This window comes from Callorhinchus milii, unplaced genomic scaffold (assembly GCF_018977255.1).
Source record: "Callorhinchus milii isolate IMCB2004 unplaced genomic scaffold, IMCB_Cmil_1.0 Scaffold12, whole genome shotgun sequence".
In the NCBI taxonomy this organism is placed as follows: domain Eukaryota; kingdom Metazoa; phylum Chordata; class Chondrichthyes; order Chimaeriformes; family Callorhinchidae; genus Callorhinchus; species Callorhinchus milii.
The window spans coordinates 6,481,905-6,500,595 of NW_024704753.1; the positions used below are offsets into that span (position 1 = coordinate 6,481,905).

The 18,691-nt window shown below is 39.7% G+C and overlaps 1 protein-coding gene across 10 annotated transcripts in view; it reads left to right on the top strand.

Annotated features, from left to right (window-relative positions):
• The window catches only part of magi1b (membrane associated guanylate kinase, WW and PDZ domain containing 1b), a 232,553-nt gene extending 228,148 nt beyond the window's left edge, over positions 1–4,405 (top strand). For 7 of the 10 annotated variants that reach the window (XM_042339539.1, XM_042339541.1, XM_042339544.1 and 4 more), the window contains one exon: positions 1,970–4,405. In XM_042339539.1, coding sequence (XP_042195473.1) covers positions 1,970–2,862 — 893 coding nt within the window. In that variant the 3' untranslated portion in view covers positions 2,863–4,405. The remainder of the gene's footprint in view (positions 1–1,969) is intronic. The other 3 variants (XM_042339545.1, XM_042339546.1, XM_042339549.1) reach the window with 1 other exon arrangement.
• Positions 4,406–18,691: the final 14,286 nt, after the last annotated feature.

An 18,691-nucleotide genomic window follows, 5' to 3' on the forward strand; every position in this document is an offset into this window, starting at 1 on the left:
AATAACTTGCAGTTGAATCCATGAAAATGCTCTGTATGTGCAGAGATGATAAATGGACAGCTGTAAGTGAATCGCAAAGAGGATATCCAGTCCGCTTCAGTTAGTATCATGAGTTACCGCAGTGAAACGTGAGCCATTTATACTGTGGTCTGAACTCTTAAGACTGGGTTACTGTGCTAAATTCACTCACAGGTAGTTGTTATCATTAATAATATATGCCAGAGTGAATTTTCATAGCTCTTCTTGTTGCTGATGACGTTTGAAGATGAATGCATTGCCTTTTGGCACACAAGCTTTACTGATTGAGTGAATAGGACTTCAGGGGACGTTGGATCACATTGCTGGACCTTCAGTATTTCCATTGATTTCCTCAGTAGATTTATTTTGCAATGGATACCACATGGGTTGTAGCATGTAACAATAATCCTCCTGTTTGAAATAACGCCTTATCACAGCATCATTGACTCAAAGTGATTCGCAGGTTTACTGTGAAACTTAATGACTATTTGTAGGCAAATGCAGCAGCAAATTTGTGCACAGCAGATTCCCACAAACAGCTATGAAGTGAATTATCAGTTTTATTTAGGGAATTGATGGCTAGGACACTGGGAGAAACTTTTCTTTTGAGCAACGTCATGGGATCTTTAATGTCCACCTCAACGGGCAGACAGGACCAGGGTTTAACATCTGATCCAAGGACAGCACCTCAAACAATGGTAGTGCTTCCTCAGCGTTGCACTGGAGTATCAGCGTAGACTATGAGCTCAAAATTCCGCCATAGGGTACCCATTACAAAGCAGCAGCACATCAAGAGTCAGCATAAACTATAAGACTGAAGTTTAAACAGTTTATCCTCAGGAATCTGATATATTGCATCTTGTTGCTTTACAAAAATCTGTATTAGTCAGTTTCTGTACATGAAAAACCTGCAGACGTACCTCCTCATCCCCAAAGGAACTTCAATCAACAGTGGAAATCAGTTTCAGTCGAACATTGAATTGCAGATTCAGACCACAACTTGCCCTTCTTCTGTCCTTCAAAAAAAAAGACTGGTTTTATTGTCTTGTGGATCAGATTTTTTTCGTGAAAAGAACAGAGTTATTTAAGGATCTACTTATACTTGAGGAAAATGCTGCTTGATATTACAATATAGGATCAAATTCACCAATATAATAAATGTAGATATTCAGACTTGTTTTCTCCTTGTAAATTTCCAGTTGGCTGGTTCTGTATAAAAAATGTCTACTGGTTTCGCTATACTGTGCAGCTATTTCTCCCCAATATGCAAACTTCAAGAGATGCTGAAGCCTTGCTACATGCTACAGTTTCTATAACAATGGTCAGACTATTCAGAGGAAGTATTTAAATAGATACTCTGCAGATACTCTGCTATAGTTGAGAGGGATGATGGAGGAATTTTAAAATGATACACATTACAAAGATTACACATTTATGTGAGCATTCGCAGTGGAGTTTGTTTGATTGGTCCTCACAGAAGAATTCCTCTCCATGGTACTGTTGGTCATTCACTGTTAGTGGGACATTGATGTGCACAGATTGGCTGCCACATTTGCCTACAAATACACAGCCACTAGACTTTACAGTAAATCCTGTCAAGCTCTTTGAGATGTTTCAAAGACGTGATATTAATTGCAAGGATTATTATTATTATTAACATTCCTCACACTGATGATCACAAAATCCACCAAAGATTAGACGTAAACAATAAAGCGAAATAGGCATCTTTGAGTTTTATTTAAAGTTATTTAATTAAAGTACCTATAAGTAATTGAATAAGTGATCACGTATAATGAGAGTTCACACAGACAAAACTCTTATGGGAGTATACTCCCCATGATGGAATTGAGTTAAAAATAATTGATAAATTGAAGTGAAAAGGTCCTGAGCATAAATCATTTCAAAGGAGCTTTACATTTGTGCTAAACTATCCATTTCCTGTACCTTACAGACGCAAACAATGACAGCAACAGCCCCACAACAGGTTCACAAAATGTACCGGAAATGAGATCCTTACCATCAGAAAGACGACCTCATCCATCACTGGAATCCAGTTATCCACCAGAAATTCACAATTCATCACTGCACAGGGAAACGAGGATTAATGTACAAGAGGGGCCAATGGGCAGAAAAGAACACAGCAGACCCACAAAAGAATACCACACTACGTCCTGGAACAGTACTTCTGAAAGAAAAGATAAAGCATCCAATTGGAGGAAGGACAGTTCACCTGTTAGAAGACAAAGGCAAGAAAGGAAGCCAGAGAATGGATATCATCAAAGATCCCCTGAGGGAGGCAGGGAAATATCACGGCACAGGGATCACAGTCTGGAGCGAAATGAGGGAACTCATGGCAGGTACAAAGATGAAACCCTCGAAAGGAGAAGAAGATCACCTGAACTGAGATGGGAAGAGAGAAGGCGTGAAAAATCACCGAGCGGGAGAAAGGAGCGGTCACCTGAGCGAAAGAGAGAAAGGTCGCCAAACAGGAGGAGGGAAGCACCACTCGACAGGAGAAGAGAGAGATCACCTGAAAGAAGGAGAGAAAGATTACCTGAGAAAAGGAGAGAAAGATCACCTGAGAGAAGGAGAGAAAGATCACCTGAGAGGAGGAGAGAAAGATCGCCTGAGAGGAGGAGAGAAAGATCGCCTGAGAGGAGGAGGCACAGGTCACCGGACAAAACCAGAGAGAGATCACCCGATAAGAAAAACAAAGTTGATGAAAGCTCCAGGCACAGAGAGGAGCAAAATAAGGGGAAAATTGATCTCACCAGAGGTTCCAGACAATCCCCACAGCCTAGAAGGAAGGCCAATAAAGAATGCAGCACTGACCTCAGCATCTGAATGAAATATTATGCATCGAACGATACAAAATCTGCCAAGAGATGGATACTGTGAAGATGCCTGCAAAGATTCCAAAGTTGTTCAGATTTTGTCAGCTTAAGAAGACTCGAGGCCCTGCTGATGCAAACAAAAGAATATCACGGAAAACAAACAAAAAAAAGACACTGTACATATATCAGAAAAATGTTAACAGTGAAATGTGCCTGACCCAACAAAAGCTAGGTAGGGATTGTTTAAAAGGAAGATAGTATTCAAATTAAATGTCAAATGTAAGCCTTAATTGTATTATTGATCTTAAATAACTTGCTAGATATTTTGTTAGTACTTGGGGTGTCTCCAAACGTTGTAATGAAAACGAGATGATATTAGCACAAGATAATTGCACTTTGTCCAAAAAACACTATGCCATTTTAATGCTAAGCATTTTTCTATATCACACACACAAAAAATGTTTTGAGGCTTTCCAAAACATTAAACAAACACTTGACAGATGTACTATTGTGCGAACTAGTTGGTTACTGACTGGAAATGATGAAGGAAAGGCAAAGCTCTAAACTTGAGTAATATGACACATATTTATGATACGCTTATTAAGGAAAGTTCTTTAAACTCATAGAAAAATGGCTAAATAAGTTGTTGTGCAGACAGGTGGAGTATTTAAAAGCAGAAGTAGCATGGGAGTGTGCTTTAGATTCATTTGATAATTTCCAATAAAACTGTAAAAAGGGTTTGTGTGGTAAAGGTCTGCTGTGACACTGCTTTGAGAAACGAGGAGGAGAAGCTGCCTAGCTGAGCCATAAAGATGCTCCTCATTGCTGTTGAACCACTAAGTGAGCTGTTTTCAGTGCTCTAGTGTGTATATGTACTTTTTTCACATTTCCATCACAACACCGAGTAAGCATTTGCGAGTTGTATTCCAATTGTTGCCATGGTACTGTACAAAGTTTAAATTGTAATTAATGGAGCCTGTTGGAAAATGTTGCCTTTCTTGTAAAAAGAGTAAAACTATGGCAAAACTAGCTATGAGGGATGTGATAGTGTTTATATTTCTGAAATGGAACAAACTGATTTAGGGGACTTATTTTAAAGTTAAATAATTCAGGTATGTAAAACAGTTTTCAAAAGGAATACTATATCAGTAACTGTTGAGCTTTTGTTGGTTTTGAAATTCTATTTCTTGATGGTGGACTTGCCTGTATATTATAAAACCACTTGTATGCAGTCTGTGTGGTGTTTAAACATTAACTCTTGCAATGTGATATTGACATAATGTTCTGCTATGTAGATTGAAAGCAATATATGGGCAAATCTTTTTATAAAACACTATGCATATATAAATACTACATTGTTCATAGCTTGACTCGTATAGCTATATACATAGCTTTAGTGTAGTAAAGTGTAGTACGTAGTTGTGAACATATGCAGTATAGCTTTTCTTTCCCCTTGAAACCAATCACAATGTATATGTAGCTACAAAAAGTCTGTGAATGCTATTTTTATTATCAAATAAAATTTTCCATACAAAACCATCAGTTTAGTGTTAGTACGTGTCAAAAGGGTCTGTCCTGTTTTCTACTACTTTACTGTTTTCCAAGCTATATTTTTGTCGGATGCTAAAAGATGATATTGCTGTTCCATGCTCCAATAATCTTACCTCAATTTACACTGTGTCACTATATACGCCTTGGATTGACTAATATAAGAATAATATATGGTTAATATGCAGAGTTATAAAAAGTGAGAATGGGATGAAATAGCTCTTCAATGGTCGGCCTGAGTGATAGTTTGTGTCTGTTTTGGTCTTTAAAATATGGTCTTTAAATTCTAGAAAGTTTGGGATTTTTAAAAGTACAGGATGCTATAGGCTGCAGACAAGTGTTAGTTTCCTGGATGCAGGAAACCATTTGTACACTGTACTCCTGCACAACAGATCTGGTAGCAAATCCTCAGATCTCAAGACCTACAAACTTGCACACTGACAGTAATTCTAATATTTAGTTCTCAAATGACTTACAATTGTTCACTGATTCAACCCACATGATTTCCATTCCTGAAGCAGGCTGCTTTCCGGAGGCTAAGGCAGTCTTGATGTTGCTTTTTTTGTCACACCATACCGGAAATTCCGTCAACACCATGCGAAAACGGTTAACAAGTCAACAGGATTTACACGGCTATTAAACTGAACACAAATCTGCATTTGTGTCTGGGTGCCGGTTCAATATTGATTTCATATCTTTGAACGTGTAATAAAATCTTTGGAGTTTAACAAATAAACCGGTTAAGCGTTTTCAGAATTGTTTTCTTTGAATGTGAACAAATATATTAAGACTTCCAAAATGGGACTTGCCTCCAATGTGTATTCTGTTATAACATATTGCAACTTATTTAACTAAGCTGTCTGGGATATTGGTGTTGCTGGCAGGTCCAGTGTTTACTCCCTCTTCTCACATACCTGGAGAAGGTGGAGGTAGGAATCTCACTTCAAATCCCTGAACTCCTTTTGGCAACAGTGTTCCCACAATGGTGTTTAGGAAGTAAGTTTCATGATTTCAACCCAGTGACCATAAAGGAACAGTGCTGTTAAGTCAATGACTTGGAAATGGTGGAATGATTGGAACAAGTTGCCAGGAAGAGTGGTTGAGGCCAGAACACTGGAACTCATTTTTTTTTAAAAATGCTCGATGCTGTGATGGGAAGACAGTAGGGCAAGTGTACTGGAAGGATGAGATCAAATGGGCCAAAGGGCCTTCTTTATCCAAGGCAATCTGGTGATCATCTGTTCTCATTAATGATACTTTGTAGATAGACCAGTTCTGCAAACTGTTTATTTTTGTCGATTCATTTCCTTTGCGGATATTTTGGGGTAGGTAGAGCAGCAGGGACTTTGCCCAGACAGGTAAATTCTGACTCACCAAGGCATTGACACCGCGTGATGGAGCAGATCTGTCTTTCTGCTGTAGAAATTGTGCACTGTAAAGCGATGGAGGTTGGTGGTGATGGGTGTGGGGGCAGGGAGATGGAAATAAATTAAACTGTGTTGCTGTATAGTGCACTGCTAAATAGTATTGGCACAATAGGTGGTGTAACACTATTTAGCTATAAAATCTCAGCCTTCATGATTAATTCACCCAAGACTTGTGTTCTATGTGAAGAGGTGGATATGTTCTTAAACCCCTAAAAATGCCTAATACTATATTATAACCTTTCTATCAAATTTGTAACATCAAATAAAGGCATTTTGCTGGGCTTAACCCTGATTCACCTCAATGTATAATGACCCCTTTCTGTACATCCTGTTGCAAAGCACTTTTCAATTGTGCCAAACTGGGATCAAGCTGACATTTTCTGATGGAGGAAGATAATCTGAAAGAGGTGGTTTTGCATTTCTCTCTTTCTCAAATAGAGATTTTGTACCACAGTGTTTATGTGTAGCTGGCCAGCAGTCCAGCTTTGAAAACTTTATTATTCAGCACCTGAATTGTTGAATGTTCAATTGATGATACTTTTTTTTTAAAAAAAGAACAAGATGACCAGAGCTTGTATAACTTCAAACATTTGACTCACAATATAAGGTCAGCGCATGTGTCAGTGGTAAGTAATCCAGTCTCCTCTGATTAACACTGTGAGTGCTTGTGCTATCTATACACATTGTTTACATAAATGGTACCTGTGGCTCACAGAGTAACTACAATGTCATAAAGGATACATTCTACACTTATTAATACATAACCACAAGATAGGTGTCCATAAGCAAATGTATATGTACCTCCTCAATAGAATCCCTGACATAAAGAATGCCTGGAATGGAATGAAGAATATCTTTTCAGAAATTTGGAAAGTAAGGTCATATATTTTACAACTGGATGAATTACAGTATGAGAGAATCACATTGAATCTTGGTTATTTAGTTTTGGGAACATAGTTATTTTTAAAATCACTTGCAGTTATTCAATTCATACTAAATGTATATTTTTAAGATAGCAATCACCCTTTGTGGGCTGAAAGGCAGATTGCCTTGTGAAAGGGTTTACTTGTTTTCCTTATAGACCTCCAACTGTAGAGCATGTGTCTCTGCAGTACCAACTGAAAGAGTGAAACAATACAGATCAGCAGAAATGCTGGCGAATTGAATGATTGAAAACTTCGAAATATTTTGATACTTCAAATTTACCTGAACCTATGAGGCCATCACGTGAGTGTCCGAGTTAAAGGTGGGGAACATTTCAAAGCACTTCACAGGATTTACTGTCATTCTAGTGTATTTTTGAGGCTTTTATATAAAGCAAGAAATCGGCACTGAGGCTGAAAATGTGTTGCTTCTGAACAGTGGATCTATCAAACCCACAGTGATTAGGAGAGTTTGGTCAAGTCAGCCATAATGTCAGTTTCATGATCCTTAATGTGTCACTGAAATTAAACTTGATTCCGCACTTTAAACCATTAGGATCCAGGATCTTGTTTATTTTGTCTGATTCACATTGTTCCTTGTAACTGATATATTCACCTTATAATTATGATAAGCTTGCATTTGAAATCGGAAATTGCCTTTCACAATGGGAGATCTCAAAGTGCTTCAAAATATCTACTCTAAAGTGTAGTGACCCTGTATTTTGTAGGTGAATTGCAATAACAATAAGCCTCGAGGAAGCCCTGCAGTTAGCAGTACTGCAACTGATCTGCACTGTTTTTGTTTAAAGGCACGTTACTACAAATTTTACAATTATATTCTCCCCTGTGTGTTGTGTTATGTGAAATGTTTGTGTGTGTTCTCTTTGTTGGCACAGAGATCACGTAATACAAGGGTTATGCATTACCCTTATCCCGTAAAGCTTGATGGGAAATAATGCTTTTATCTTTCATACTTAAAAACAATCAAGGGCAGCCCACACAATCAGGACAGCCGTAACACAGCAATCGGCTGCGGCAGCTTTACTGACCTTGATGCTCATTCTTCAGTTGTCATGGAAACTAGACTGGATTCTGCATCTGCCGGTGGTTAAGGACCATGTGGCGTCTGTGAGGCTGCAGGGCAGCTCATGCCTGGTCACTGGACTAGCAGTGCAGCAAAGTTACCAGAGACATTCAGCATCAGTGTAAAGTTCGTCCTTCAAGATGCACAGGCTCCAACCTGAACGGTATAGAATTTGACTCAGTGTAAAGTGGCGTGGATTAACAAGAGAGTTAATGGAATCACAGCCATTCATGCCCCCTTATTGACCATGTTAGAAGCATTTACTCCTTACTGGGTTTCATTCCCCACCACCACCATGGGACAAGTGCTGGACAAGTAACCTGTGCTCTTAAAATACAATTGCATGACTCTGCATGTAATATGTCCTTGCTGAAGAGAGTACAATTGCATTTGTGTGGGGGGGAGAGAGAATTGTTTCTACACCAGTTTTTTTGGAAATAACGCTCTGCGATATTTGTGCTTGGCAGAACCGAGTGCACACAATGTTTCAAAGGTGCTGAGCCAGTTTACATTTCATTATATAACTGAGGGTTGGAAAAGAGTATGGGGGAAGTTAAATTCCACAGCAGCTTTTGCCATTTATAAATACTGCAAAACAGTTTACTTAGCTTAAATCACCTCATTTCCAGGGGAGCTAGTCCTGATATATTGTGTATAAATAATCCTTGCATTTGATGTAGCACCTTATCAGGTCTCTCTGTTCCATTCTCTGTCATGCGTGAATCAAGTTCCTTCTAAAATATCTTGATGCTTCTTGGTTTAACCACAGCTTCTGGCAGTGAGGTCTACATTTTCGTAACCTTTTACAAGCATTGATTAAGATGCCAGTTAGATCTTTTCTTTGCATTCTAGTTTGCAGAATAAGAAGTTAACAAGAGGGGTTCAAATGCAAATGTTTGGTAAGGGTATCTGGGTGGATAAAAATGGTATGTTTCTTAAGAGATTTGAAGCAATTTCTTCCCTAGTTGACTTTTTTCAGGTATTTGAACGCAACCATTCCACTGAAGCCTCAGCACATTCGAATGCTGAGTCGAGATTATACAGCATAAATCTTGCTTTTGATATAATACTTGAAATGTCACCAAACAAATCATGGGTAATTGCTGCCAAATATAGTGATTGTATTTGTAGGCAAATGTGACAGCCAATTTGCACACAAGGTCACACAAACAATCCTGTAAGTGAATGACCAATTCATCTGGAGGATTGATGGTCCAGCTCCCCAAGAGAAACTCTCTACTCTTTGAGGTGTCATGGGATCTTTAGCATCCATGTGAACAGGTAGACAGGATCTCAGTTTAACTCATCATCCAAAGGAAAGCTCCAGCAATGCATTGAGTATCAATCTATGTTTTGAGTTCCCAGTCCCTATGTGAATTGATCACCCAAACATTTCTAAACCTGAGGCAAGCGTCCTACCAACTCAGCCACGTACTGATAAATCTTGGAAGGAACAAAAAGATTTCCTTCTTATTTCCATCTTCATTGGTGTGTGGAACATTTAATACATTTACTGATTCACATTCACCCACTCAAGTCCTTCTCAGCTTCCTCCAGACTTTCAATCAAATTGGCAGAATCAGATCAATATTAAAGGTTCCTGCACAGTGTATCAGCATTTCTCGCTGATGAATTACCATTTTGTTGTGTGCTTGATTTTATCCTGTGTGTGCTTTGGGTTACTTTTCCTGGATTAGCATAAGATCTTTTGTGCAAGTTTGCCTCCAATTTGATGACTGTCATTATTGGTTAGGGGATACAGGTTAATTGCTTTTTTTTAAACAGTGCCTCTTCAAAGTAATGATTAGCTTGGTGTCTTATTAATTCTGGAGCTGATTTTGCCTTTTTAAATTCAGATATAGTTCCGCTAGATATAAGTTCATATGGAGTTCCATCTTCATTCTTAATACATAAGATCAGACATGAGTATCCGCAGTCAGTGTGGATTGTGAAGAATATCACAGCTGACTCCAATCCTGTTGGAAGTGTTCATTCAATATGTTCCCTCACCCCTACACGTACCCATGCACACACACACACACAAGAAAATCATTAAGCAAAGGTGAGGAGTAAAAACATTACTTGATTTCCAATCTAGTCCAAGGGTGCTGAGGTTAATTGCCCACTTCTGCTGCCCAAAGTTAAGCTCTGATAAGTTAGTAGACAAGTCAGTAAACCCAGGACCTTCTAAGCAAGTGTTGCTCAGTTTCACATTGAGTAATGAATTGATCAACAGCGCCATTGGGAGAACAGAGAGAGGAACCGCCATACATTTGCCTCGGATTGGGTTACTCATCACAAATGTAGCTGGTGCCTTCATGGTTTCCAAAGCTCAGTATCACTCCATGCAATTCTTTTAACTAATTGAAATCATTGTGAGAGCTGCACTGGCTGCCTCGCAGAGAGGATTGATTTCAAGTTCTCACCCTTGTATTCAAGTCCCTGCACCCCTTACCTCTCTGACCTTCTCTCTCCTCAAAACAGTACCCGTTGCCTTCGTTCTTCTGGGTCTGGCCCTTCTCCTCGTCCCCCGAGTTCTCCGCTCCACCCTCGGCAGCCGTGCCTTCAGCCACTATGCCTCGAGGCTCTGGAACTGCCTTCCTCACTCCCTTCGTCTCGTTCCCTCCCTTCCTATTTTCGGGTCCCTGCTCAAGACCTTTCTTTTCGACCGCGCCTTTGGTCACCTTCCTCCCCCTCCCCCTGGCTCGGCCCCGGGATCCGTTACTGTGAAGCGCTCTGAGACACCATCCAGCGTGGAGTGCGCTATATAAATCCAAGTTGTTGTTGTTGTTGACAGCAGATTGTTTATTGATAAACCTGTTCAAAATATAATAACATCCAGACATCAAATAAAACCATTCTGAAGGTTCAGTAGAGTAATGAACCGTGTGAGTTGGTTCTGAACCACGTGGATAAGGAAGGTTTGCAGATTTTACCTTAAATGTGTGTTGAGTTAGTTGATCACAGTCAGGGAGCAATAATAATAATAATAATAATAATAATCCTTGCATTTGATATCACGTCTTCAAGATGTCTCAAAGCGCTTCACAGAATATACTGTAAAGTGAATTGACTGGGGAACAATTGCATTAACCTCAATGTCCCTAGGACTGAGCAAGAGAAACGTCAGCCAATGTTCAATGATTGCTATTCAGTGATCTCTGTTGTGCTGATGTCTTGGGAAAAGAGTATTGTGCTCGACTCTGTTCTCTCCAACCCAGTGCCACCGGTATCACGCTGCTCATACTCATTGCGCAAAGTTCTAGTGATTTTCATTATCCAGATTCTCACGTGATGGCTGTTCTGCTCAGGTAATGGAGGACATTCATTCCATCACGGTTTGGCATAAGTATTAAGGTGTAATGAAAATGAAATCACATACAAATGCATTATAAATAACAGCAGATATCACAAAGTAATTTAAAGGTTGTAATTGAACAAGTGAGTTTCAGATGACAGTTGTAAAGCACTTGTGGTTTTGTCACTCAAAAGTTATATTACCCCATGTATATCTTACTTTTTTCTCCCTCTGGANTTTTTTTTCTGAACACAATAAATTTCCTTTGTTTTATTTTCTGTGCTTGGGTGAATGTGGTTTGTCTTCATAATCCCAGTTGTCTTAATAACCTGCATGGCTGTTGATTTATAACACCATCTAGAGGCTCTGCCTAGAATTGCTGTGTGCAAATTGGCAGACGTTGAGCAATTGGTTCCCCTACAAAATAGTTACTACACTTTACAATAATTCCTGTGAAGCACTTTGAGACGTCCGAACCGCACTTTCAAGCTCCATTTTTACATTGTGTAGAAAATCATCCTTAAATATCAACTGTCCAAAAGCACTTAAAAGTTTACCTCAGTTGTTGAATGCTATGCTAAAGAAGGGATCATTTGAAGCATACAATTACTTCAGGGTGATCAGTATTTTTATGCAGCTCTGTCCCAAAGAACAATACATAAGGGGACCCATATCTGTAGATTGTTACTAGCTACCATTATAATATTATTTATTTATAAGTACTGTACTTCCAACTTGTTACTAATGTGTAGGGAAAAATGTAATCCCAAGATACTTTACCATAACTATCTGTCCAATGGAGACAGAAATAATCCTGTAGCTCAGTGAAATAGTCCTGCTGTGTGCAATTGGCTGCTGCAATTTGCCCACAAAATATACAGTCAATTCACTTTATAGTGTAAAGCACTTTCCTGTGAAGCGCTTTGAGACATTTCAAAGAAGTGATAAGGTGCTATATCAAATGCAAGAGTTATTATTATTATAAAAGACATCAATTTGTATTCATCTCCATGCCTAACTCTGTCATCTGGCAGACTGGAGAGGAGCCAGCTCTAAACAGGGGAATGTAATTGATATGAAATTCTGGAATTCTGAGAGAAAGTCGATGCTTAATCCCTTTGATGTTCTGTCAAACTCAAATTGCTTTAATTCTAACTCCAGGCTGTGGGAAAGAGGTGAAAGTGTTACCCTCTCGCACTCTCTAGCGAGGTTTTGGGGAAACGCAGTGAAAGGCAATGGACTGTGGCTGACGACTGAAGATGCACCAAGGACATCCATTTAATAAAAGAAGATTTGAGACCGTAGAATGAATGACCCAGAGGTACATTTTGCTCTGCCAAATGGTTTCTCCACATCAAAGAACACTGTAAGCAGTATAATCATATGTCACGCAGATAAAATTTGCAATCAAAATAATCTGGCAATAATAAAACCCACCTGTTTGGGATGAAGAAGAGTAGATACTATTTCACCAAGTTTATTTGCCAAATCTTCAGCAAGGATTATACAATCTGCGTTTAGTTGGGAGATTGAACTATATTTAAAGCAATATTTTAGAGAGGTTGAAATAATGATGCTTGACATTTTCCTGGGATTAATCCTTAAACACTGGGATCACTCTACACTGACATGATATGTACAATTAATCTGGTTCCTGCCAGGAGACATTTGAGACAGTGGCTCAGAACATGCTCTGCTCATGCTCTGAATTTGGGAGGTCATTCTGAAGGGTTTCTGTCATTCCTTAAGAGATGTATTTTTGAAGGGGCAGTTGGTAGTCAGCAACAATAATTTTGTTTATAAAGAGAGTCAATTCCTTATTAAATTGTTCAACTTAACCAGCTTCCCTAAGACACCAGGGACCTTTTGGGAACGGAAACCTGACATTTTTGATCAGTTGCATTGCAATCTTCATTTCCTATCTAATCCAATAGTAATAAATAGTATCAGTAGGCTTCATTTGATAAAACACCTCTTGCGTCTCAAAGTACAGCACAAAAGAGATAATTTGAGGTGTATGGATCAGCAACAACACAATAACTTGCACTTACATAGTGCCCTCCACACAGGGTAGTATCTCAGAGTGCTTAACAGTGGCGGAGCCTGACTCCGAACGGGAGGGGGGGAGAGGTGACGGCAAGCACAGTCGAAAAGGAAGGTTTTCAGACGTGACTTGAAAAATGGGAGAGAGGGGTGTTCCAGAGTTTCGGGGCATAGTGGCTGAAAACACGACCTCCAATGGCAGGGCGGAGGGTGCGAGGGACGAGAAGAGGTCAGTGTCAGTCGAGCGGAGGCGAGGGGGATGAATTGGGGTCGGAGAGGTAGGGAGGTGCCAGGGAGTGAATGGATTTGAACACGAGTGTGAGGATCTTGAAGTTGATTTGTTTGGTGATGGGGAGTCAGTGGAGCTTGGCCAGAACTGGTGAGATATGGGTACGGAGTTTGGTCCGGGTAAGTATGCGGGTGGCAGAGTTTTGAATGAGCTGGACTTTTTGAATGGTGGAGCTGAGGAGACCGATGAGGAGTGTGTTGGAGTAATGCAGACGGGAGGTGACAAATGTATGCACGAGGGTTTCAGCTGCATTTGGGGAAAGGTACAGTCGGAGGCAGCAATGTGGTGGAGGTGGAAGAAGGCGGTCCTGGTCAGGGGCCGGATATGGGGGAGGACGGACAGCTGGGGGTCGAACCAGACACCAAGGTTGTGCACTGGTTCAGTGAGTCTGAGGGAGAGCCCAGGGCGGTTTAGGAGTTCAGATCCGCAGGAGTGAAAATGTTCGCAGGAGCTAAGGAGTATGGCTTCCATCTTGTCCCCATTCAGCTGCAGGATGTTTGCACTCATCCAGACAAGCTGATAGAACATCAGTGGACCTGGAGTCAATGCTGGAGGAGGCAAAGTAGATTTTTGTGTCATCCGCATACATGTGGATGTTGACAATCATCACTGAGTCCAAAGACCATTTGCTCTTTTTTTGTTAGTGAATTTAGATGAGAGAAAAAATTGGACGAGGAAACGGGAGAAAATGTCAGAGCTGCTATCCTTCAGATGAGACACTAAACTAAGGTCCCTTCTGTTTGTTCAGATGGATGTTAAAGATCTCATGGCACTATTCAGAAAGAGAAGGATTCTGGCTGCACTACTCACACTGTACTTCTGATGTTATCAGTACCTGTTTGTATGCCGATAAATAGAATCATCATATATGTATAATAATCCCTTAAAATCCTGTTTATCTGATCAACAACAATTTGGATTTATATAGCGCCCTCCATGCCGGGCAGCGTCTCAGAGCGCTTTACAGTAACGGATCCCGGGGCCGAGCCAGGGGGAGGGGGAGGAAGGTGACCAAAGGCGCGGTCGAAAAGAAAGGTCTTCAGGCCTAAATGTATAATAATCCCTTAAAAAAATGAATATGGTCTCTCAATCCACGACTGTTTGTGGTACACTATTGTTCCCAATTGGCTGCCATGTTTTGCCCACAAAACACGCAGTCAATTCACTTACAGTGTATCCTGTGAAGCGCTTTGGGACACCTCGAAGACGTAATATGGGGCTATATCAATTGCAAGGATTATTATTATTATTTATCATTAGCCTTCCATTTGGTGTATTCGATGTCTGACTGAAAAATTCATTCAGTATTCTAAAACATAAAATGTTTAATTTTATCAAAAGTAGAATATGTGTGAAGGGGGACTGATGATAATGACACAAAAGCAATGTTTCCTTGGCAACAAGATGCCAATAAATTCTCTTAAGCAACTGCTTCTCAGCGAGAAGCCGCTGGAAGCTATCTCAGATGTGTGTGTAGAATTTATAGATACAAAAAACATTTTTTTTTAGAAAAGAGCACTGAGTGGTGCTGGGTAAACTAAAATGATTACTTGTGCTTTCAACAATTAGGCACCAGCCTAGCTCAGTTGGTAGCACTTTTGCTTTTGAATGAAAAGGTTGTCAGTTCAACCCCCATATTGTGAAATTGTAATCACACTATAACCTGATGCTCCAATGCAGTGTAGGGTTCCTGAAGTACAATGGTTAGAGCGCTCGCCTCGCAAGCGAGAGGACCCGGGTTCGATTTCCGGGTGGGTCGAAACCTTAGACAAGTTTCCTTACTCCACATACTCTGTTTACCTAGCAGTAAGTAGGAACTCGGTTATTAATTGATTGCGAATCGCTTTCCGGGGTAGTAACCCCACCAAAACAAAATTGGTCACTCAATCCACGACTGGTTGTGGGACACTGCTGTGTGCAATTGGGTGCCACATTTTGCCCACAAAATACGCAATCAATTCACTTTACAATATATTCTGTGAAGCGCTTTGAGACATCTCAACAATGTAATAAGGTGCTATATCAAATGCATAGATTGTTATTATTGTTAATATTATTATGATGTTATCCCTCATTTTGGTGACTCTGCACCTCAGCAATTTAGGGGTTTCATCCCTGATTCAATATATCCCCAAATTGTTCTCCCTTCTTCCTTTTCCATAATTCTACATTTCAATCTGTGTATTTTGTTTGTCTATTCCTTGGGGAGGCATCCAGGAACTCATTGACCTCTTTTGGAGAGGAGAATAACTTTTTGGCACTTGGATACAAAATTTTCATAAGTGCTGGATCTAATTCTCATTTCTAATGCAATGTTTGCGCTCATTCAAATGCCTTCCATCTGTTAGAAGTGTAGACAAGTTGGCATGCACCAAGTGATTTATTTTCCATTTATAGCGTGTATCCTTCTTTCATGTTTTGCTCCTGGCTCTGTTTTTTGCCACCCCAAAGAGGGGATCAGTATCAGGAGAGCTATTGTGAGGTGGGTACCACCTGGGAGTGAACCTGATGGGGCTCTAGGGCTAATTTCACTCTATGTATGTATGTGTATGCATGTGTGTGTGTGTGGGTGTGAATGTGTGTGTGTGTGTGTGTACATGTGTGTATGGGGGTGTGCCTGTGGGTGGGTATTATTAATTGATTATTTTGTTAGATTAGTTCCAAGCCTTGGGATTCTGTTGTTTTGACAGGTTGGTTTCTCAGAGTAAGTTGCTTTTGTGGGTTTATTCCCAAGGTACCTGTGTGCACAGTACTATGGAGCAATCAGGATTGGCTTCCTCCCTGAACATTTTGCCATGTGTCCTTCTATCACTTTTAGTCCTTAATAATCCTCACCCCACACTTCCCTCCCAGTTTGTCTACGCTGCGAGATCTTGTCCAGTTGCAAGAGGAAGGTGATTGTACTCTCTCAGCTCCGGAGATTTTCTCATTGTTGAAATTCAACCTGAATCTTCATTTATTCTATTTTCTTAAAATTGCAGTGATTCAGATTTAACAAATTGTTGAATTTAATCTTAACTTTGAAGCCGTTTTTCTGTTAGTTCATAAAAAATAAACCAATTTTATGGTACTATTGGACAAGAGAAGGGAGTTTCTCCATGTGTCTTGGACAAGAATACTCCAGATAAATTAATTGTTCATTCACCTGATGGCAATGTGTGTGTTGTGTAACCTTTTTGCTGTGCCCAAAAGAGCTGCTTTGTTCATCCATAGAAACGATCACAACACACGCCAGTCATTACAGTTTTTGATCCCATGTTGCCTTATGTTCAGGTCAAGATTAATTTAATGCATTACAGTAAGGTGCTATGAGACATTTACCACCGAGGCATTATAAAAATGCAAGTTCATTATTATTTCATAAAGCGTTCTTACAATTTAAAAAATCATTATTCAGTATAATCTTAAACACATTGTTCTGTGGGCTTTGCTTGCAACATCTGGACATAATGTAACCTTGGAAGACACTGAAGAAATGGTGTTTTGGCAGCTTGTATACTCATAAAAATGTCTTTCCGTCCCAGCTCTCAAAGCTTTGGCGCATTTGCAAGCTATTTGAGAAATCTCACAACAGCATATGTGACATGTCAAGATTAATGTTCTTCGATCAAGGGTTGCAATGAAATTTTAAATATTGCACTTAGAGAGATAGTAGCAATGCATATTTTACTTTTTAAAAACACTTTCTGATCCCACGTTGCCTTATGTTCAGGTCGAGATTAATTTAATGCATGAAGTAATAGCCATCTATGGTAATGTAGTTTGAAAGATTCATTTCAGGTTTCCAGGCCTGTTGTTTATCAAGCAGCTCAGCATAATTTTTGGTACAGTTGTTCATGTATTAAACTGTTTTAATATTTTAATGCTTTACATGATATTAAACTGTTTTGATTTTTCTTAGGTTTGTACATTAAAGGAGGCTAATTTTGATTATTTTATTGTACATTAAATTTTATGTCAACAATTTTGGAGGAAACCAATCTGACCAGCGTAATACATAAAATGTCCCACTTTGATTGTAACCAGCCTTGGTTAGTGTTCCTGGCGCTGTTTGCAGTGTTCTGTTAAATGTTATTGATTTCAACAAAAGCACTGGGTCATGCAGGTTTAATGTTGTTTTCTTAATTTTCCAGAGGGCACAGCAGAAATTAAACCAATTAAAATCTGATCCATACTGTCTGATATGAAGTTTAATCCGTGGTTTTGCTAGAGACATGATTGCCAGGGGTGAAGTTCATATTATATTTAACATTGAATTTTAACATCATGCACATGCAGGTTTCTCTATTACACTTGGTGACATTATTTCCATGGAGCAGTTTTGCTTATTTGGTGCTTTGAAGATCAAGCAATACTGGGAATAAAGGTATTTGGTTAAGGCATATTCACAAGTCTATGAGTGGAACATTCATATGTATAACTTAATAATTGAATAACATTCTTCATGTTTGGTCAGAACAGAATGCATGTTGAGGAGCCCTGGGATACAGTGAACATCCCAATCTTGTATTAATCCCGTTAGAACGTGGTCATTTCTTAGTTGCCAGGGCAACCGCCGGCTGGATTTAAAATGTGGTCCTGGAGTCCCTGATCAGATATCCGCTGCCTGTTGCATGGGCTCCATTGTTTACTACATGAGGTGCAGTTGTCACAAGATTCTTTCCTCTCCTCAAAAGAGGAGGAAGGTGCTGAACGTTTAACCCCAAGCAGCTGCTTCTCTTTCAACTGGGCACTTGTAGACAATCCAGTGCTGAACGACAAGCATCCTCCTAGTAACCATAACCTACGCCAACAAAGAGGAGACTTAAACCAACCAGATGGCGTGATGCCTGCAGTTATAGCAATGACAATGAGGCAGAACCAGTTTTGTTCAATGCTTTTGAAACAGCACGGCAACTCCTAACACATAACAAAATGCTGTGTCCCCTTATTGTTGTAATCCTGCCTCACTGTAGCGTGTACCGTTATTATTGTGAACCCTTCTATATTACTGCAGTATTCCTGGACTTACTCTAGGCCCAAAGATCTATGATTTGTAGTTTCCGCAAACAGCCATAAGATGATTGACCAATTTTATCTGCTGGCCAGGATACTTGGGAGAAACTCCCTCCTTTTCAAATCATGTGATTGGATCGTTAATGTCCAGGCTACCATAAACAGTCTGTAGGATGGAGAAGGAGGGAGAATGTTTTACAAAATGTTTTGAAACAAGAAGCACACATAAGGT